General features: G+C 38.5%; 2 protein-coding genes across 2 annotated transcripts; one reads left to right on the top strand and one right to left on the bottom strand.

Annotated features, from left to right (window-relative positions):
• Positions 1-792: 792 nt before the first annotated feature.
• Positions 793-2,989, bottom strand: LOC109828316. The gene is made up of 2 exons (XM_020395339.1): positions 2,930-2,989; positions 793-1,722 (listed from the first exon to the last, which is right to left on the bottom strand). Exons 1-2 carry the CDS (start codon positions 2,987-2,989, stop codon positions 793-795), a joined length of 990 nt encoding a protein of 329 aa, XP_020250928.1.
• Positions 2,990-4,260: 1,271 nt separating this feature from the next.
• Positions 4,261-5,526, top strand: LOC109828317 (DNA helicase INO80-like; the record flags this gene model as incomplete). The annotated part of the gene is made up of 3 exons (XM_020395340.1): positions 4,261-4,390; positions 4,572-4,659; positions 4,790-5,526. Coding segments are annotated over exons 1-3 (885 nt in total), but the record flags the coding sequence as incomplete, so codon positions are not given.
• Between the last annotated feature and the right edge of the window lie 4 nt (positions 5,527-5,530).

The following is a 5,530-nucleotide window of genomic DNA, read 5'->3' as shown; positions in this document are numbered from 1 at the left end:
GGCCCACAAATATCGCCATGTATTCTCTCCAAGAAGCTAGGAGACTCTAATCCCACTTTCAGAAGGGAAGGTCTCGTGATCAGTTTACCTTAGAAACAAGATAGACATGAGTAATCACCCTTCTGAAGAATCTTCAGGTTCTTCAGGTTGTGTCCACTTGATTGGCTCATGATGCGGTGCATCATTGCTGATCCTGGGTGACCCAGTCTGTTATGCCAAAGTTTAAATTTCGGCAAAGAATGGCACTTCTGGTGCATAATCATGTTAGCTTCTACTGGTTGAATATATGTATGATAGAGACCCGACGGGAGTCCCTTGAATCGTTCTAAGATAGTTTTTGAACCATCTTTTTGACGAGTTACATACAAATACTCATCCTCATTTATTTCATTGGTTTCTAAGTGATATCCGTTTAAACGAATATCCTTGAAACTTATGAGGTTTCTATTAGATTTCGGAGAGAATAATGCATCTTTTATTATTAGTCTCGTTTTATTTGGGAGCAATATCATTGCTTCACCAAATCCTTCTATTATATTAGATAGTCCTGAAATCGTAATTACAGGATCGTCATAATCATATAAGCTATTGAAATAGCTTCTTTCGCGAAGGATTGTGTGCGTCGAGGCACTGTCCACAAGGCACTCACACTTCATCTATAACATGAATGCAATATTTTAATCTAAAGAAAATAACTATCTTTATTGAAAAGTAAATTGCATTACATGGAAAGTAAAGAACTAAAGATGAAAGTACTATGAGAATTTAAATGCATATAAAGATAACATGGATCTAGTCGAGAAGATCATCCATTTCGAAGTCATCAGCAGTGAACTGAGTAGACGGCTGCTTTTCCACCAGATTTGTTTCAACAGGAGACTTCTGGCTCGCTAGATACAGATCTTGGAGGTGTCGCGGAGTGCGACAGTTTCTGGACCAATGTCCAGTCATGCCACATCTGTGGCATTTGTCCTCCCAAGTGTTCTTGGGAATGGACGACAGCTCAGTGGTCTTCTTCTTCCACTTCTTCTTTCCCTCACTATTGCTGCTCTGGGGCGGGTTGTTTTTCTGGGGTGGACATCTGGCCTGCCACTTAGGGGCTTTCCCCTTGTTGAATTTACCCTTATGCTTTTTCTTCTGCTTCTGGGAAGAAAACATGTGAGCTTCGGGTAGAGGAGCTGAGCCTGCAGGGCGTAGGTTATGAGTGGCCAAAAGCAATTCTCTGTTTTGCTCCGCCATCAGAAGGGTGGAGTGCAATTCAGAATACTTTTTGAACTTTCGTTCGCGGTACTGTTGCATGAGGATTGCATCCTTCTCGTGGAAGGATGTGTAAGTCTTCTCCAACATGCGTTCCTCCGAAACTTCTTCACCACACAACTTCAGGCGTGAGGTGATATTATGAAGTGCTGAGTTATACTCAGCTACGGACTTAAAGTCCTGAAGTCGGAGGTTTTCCCACTCATAACATGCATGTGGGAGGATTACATCTTTCTGATGTTTGTATCGGTCCTCAAGTGCAGTCCACAATTCCTTTGGGTCCTCTACAGTCAGGTATTCGGCCTTCAGGGTCCGATCAATATGTCTCCTGATGTAGATAATGGCTTTCGCCTTATCTATATCAGAGACGATCACTGTAGTAGCAACCTCAGCATTATTTACAGCATTACCCGTAACAGTGGCCGGAGCCGGTGGAGCAGGAGTTGAAATTGTGGCTAATAAGCCCTGGGCACGTAAGTGGAACTTCAGGTCCACATGCCAACTCAAATAATTCTTGCCAGCAGCGTCTAGGACTTCGAAAATCAACGCTCGCTATTTTAGCCATTTTATCTATGCATTTGAAAGACATGAATTAATAATAAGGAATTAAAAATTCATGCAATAAACATGTTGCGTGGATCAGCCCGTCACCAAAAAAATAAAAAGTGTCCAAAGTCCGATTATACAGTCCAAAGATAACAAAAAACATAAAATTAAAATACAATTTGGAAAACCCTAGGGGCTCCCTGCATTTTGCAAAAATACCTTCGTCTTCAATGGAATACACCGGTCTTTGACTTTTTACAATTATATCCTCACTACAATTTCTCTCTCAGAAGGAAAAGAAAATGCAAGGAATTTAAATTTGGTGACAAACAGGCTGATCCAAAAACCACAACATTATTTATTTAAACATCCACACAATTTAATAATAATATATGCAACAGGCATAACAAATTTGGACAGTAAACCCTTACCTAATAGTATTAATAGTATTAATACTATTAGTTAATTGTTATATAATTAACAAATTAGGCATAACAAATTTTTTTTTAAACTTCTTGTCGTTTCTATGCGATACTGCCTACTTAATACTTTTAATATCATGTAGAAATTGTGAGTTTGAACTTGAAAATAACAAGTGATGATTAAAAAAATAATGCAAGTGCCCTGAATGGAAACTCTGAAACAACCAAGGGTTTAGCATTCCATTAGAAAAATGTACAACAAATAATGAAAGCAATTAGATTAGATGAACAACAATAAAATTCCTTAATAAACTAAAAAATTCCCGAGTGAACAGTAACCCTCGGTGAACAGTAACAATTTTTTTTTTAAATTTTCCAGTTGTCATATATTATTCTACGGATTATAGTAATTACCTCTAGATCAAAGATCTAGGGACGATCGATACTAAAGATCCGTAGAACGCTGCCTCCTTGCGATGATCCGTCGAACGCTCCCGCTGCAACGAACCAGATCTCAATGCGCAAAAGAGGAAGGAAATATATTTTTTTTTTTTATGGCTCAGGGATTCAAGAACACTTCGTGCTGATAACGTGTTTAAAACACATCCATAGGCCAAAGGCCTATGACTATGATGTATATTTATAGATAGTCAATGTGAATAGGTTGAGTACCCAAGAGTCACCCCCACTTAATGGGGTGTTACACCATCATAATGGGGTGTGAATGGAGGGATAATGAGGGGGAGGCCAAAGGCCTCCCTCATCTCATAATAAGAATTTATTTTCTTCATTAATAATAATAGTTTTTTTTTCCATATTGGTCCCTTACATCATTGATATTTTGAAATTATACATTCAAATTACTAATTAATCTTAAATCAATAATATTTTAAGACTTTAAACATCACTATTTCTCTAGAAGATAAAACATTAAATCTAACAAGATTTTACACATGGAAATATAAAAAAATTTAATATATTATGATAATTATAAACTTTTTATAACCATGTTATAGTAAATAAATAAACTTAAAGTGAATAATTAAATATTTGACCACGTACAATGCACGTGCATGCCACCTAGTACAACTTAAATGCAATAATTCATTTCTTTTCCTCTTTTCAAATTACGTTCTGCAGAAATTTCGTATCTTGTATACTTTGAAAGGCTGTACATTGAGCAATGCAAATGAGCTTGCTAATATATCTGCAAAACTTTTATATCTAGCTTAATACATGAGGGGCTACATTATGAAGCTCACTTGTGCTCAATGCAAATTTTTTTGATGGTTTAGGCTCAATGCATGTTAATATGGAAAAATAAATCATGTTTTATACTATATCCCTTGGGCCTTCATGTGGCTTCATCCTGTTCCATGCGTAATATTGGCACTATCAATAATTTTGTCAAAGAATTGTTCGGATTCTAAATTCTGTCAGTCAAAGTTCTCAGTTTTTTACAATTTTTTTCCAATAAAGTTTAGTTTTCATTTACTTTACTAAACAAACTTTAAATCAAAACGTATGCAAAATTTATTTGAATTTTTTTTATCTTAATCAAATTCTGTATGATATAATTCATTTTTATGGATTTCTAATTGCACTTTGCCGTAAATAATTTCTAGATATTAACATGGGCCCACATTCGATTTAACCGGAGAAAGAAGAACTGTCCTAATCAGCAAAAGGGAGGAGTCGTCTAAACTCTGAACCCGCGAGCGAAAAAGCAAACTTGGGTATCTGCGGCCCACAAGATCCACCGTTGAATCCTCGCAAAATAAAAAATCCAACGGTCCGTGTCAACTTATTTCTGTACGCCAGCCCGCATAACTTAATTTCCCAAATTGCCCCCCGCCCATCCTCCTCCTCCCGCTCCAAAAAAGCAAACTTGGGTATCTGCGGCCCACAAGATCCACCGTTGAATCCTCGCAAAATAAAAAATCCAACGGTCCGTGTCAACTTATTTCTGTACGCCAGCCCGCATAACTTAATTTCCCAAATTGCCCCCCGCCCATCCTCCTCCTCCCGCTCCAAAGGCGATAGGGTTTCAGTCGTCGAGCCCCTCGCTTTGTTGAAACCCTAACCCTAACCCTAAAATTCGGCGCATGGAACCGCGGCGGCAGCAGCAGAACGGGCTATCATACGACAATCTCTTCAATCTCGAGGTAATTTCTTGTATTGCGTCGTTTTTTATCCTGGTTCTAGATCTATTTCTAGGCTTTTTGGTTGTTTGTTGGTGTCACTGTGAGGGTTGGTTGAAAATCTAGGGTTTTTGATGTGTTGATTCTGTTGTACTTTGGATTTTTGTTAATTTTCTTGATTTTATCCTTGCTTTGTTGGATTTAGCCTTTGATGAACTTTCGATTGCCGAAACCTAGCGAGGAGTTTGATACTTATGGGAGTAGCAGTCAGGAGGAGAGCACAAGTAGCCAAGGTACATTCTTTTTTTATTTTATCGTGATTTTTGTTTACTTTTAAGCTTAAGTCAATCTGTATTCATGTTATTAGGAAATGTGCAAATCTTTTGTTAATTCAAAATCCCAATTTGAACCTCTTGAAATCAGGTCAGGGAGCAATGACGGGTTACAGTAACGGAAGCATGACTGATAGGTCTTCAGGCCACACAAAGAAGCAAAAGAGGCGTGGGTTTGAACTTGAGACCGGTTTAAGCCCTTATGGTAGGAGAGATGCAGATAGTAATGATCAAGATGATGAAGATTATAACACAAGAATCTCTGAAGATCATTACCGCTCGATGCTTAGTGATCATGTACAAAAGTATAGGAAAGTTAGGGTTCCTGATTCTTCAGTTCCAAATGTGAGACGTAACCACAGCTCGAAGGCTGGGAAGTTTACCCATGAGCCATTTGTTAAAGAGGAAGCAATGTTTCGTGAGATGGATAACTCGCCAGAATACTTTGATGCTGATTTTGAGTCGGATTATGGTGGAGAGAATAAGTATGGTTCCCCTCTAGATTCTTCCTACTTGGACATTGGTGAGGGGATAACGTATAGGATCCCTCCAACTTATGATCTGCTTGTGACTTCACTGAATTTGCCAAGTTTTTCAGACATAAGAATAGATGAGTATTTTCTGAAGGGAACACTGGATTTAAGGTCTCTAGCAGCATTTGTTGCTAGTGACAGGAAGTTTGAGGCCCGGAATCGAGGAGGGTTGGCAGAGCCTCAGCCACAATATGAATCACTTCAAGCACGGCTCAAGGCTCTTTCTGCTAGCAACTCAAATCAGAAGTTTTCACTCAAAGTGTGTGATGATCATCTGGACTCCATTCCGGAAGGAGCGG

This window comes from Asparagus officinalis, unplaced genomic scaffold (genome assembly GCF_001876935.1).
Source record: "Asparagus officinalis unplaced genomic scaffold, Aspof.V1 AsparagusV1_Un1006, whole genome shotgun sequence".
NCBI lineage: Eukaryota > Viridiplantae > Streptophyta > Magnoliopsida > Asparagales > Asparagaceae > Asparagus > Asparagus officinalis.
The sequence above is the reverse complement of the archived record's forward strand: the minus strand, read 5'-3'. Positions and strand labels throughout refer to the sequence as shown.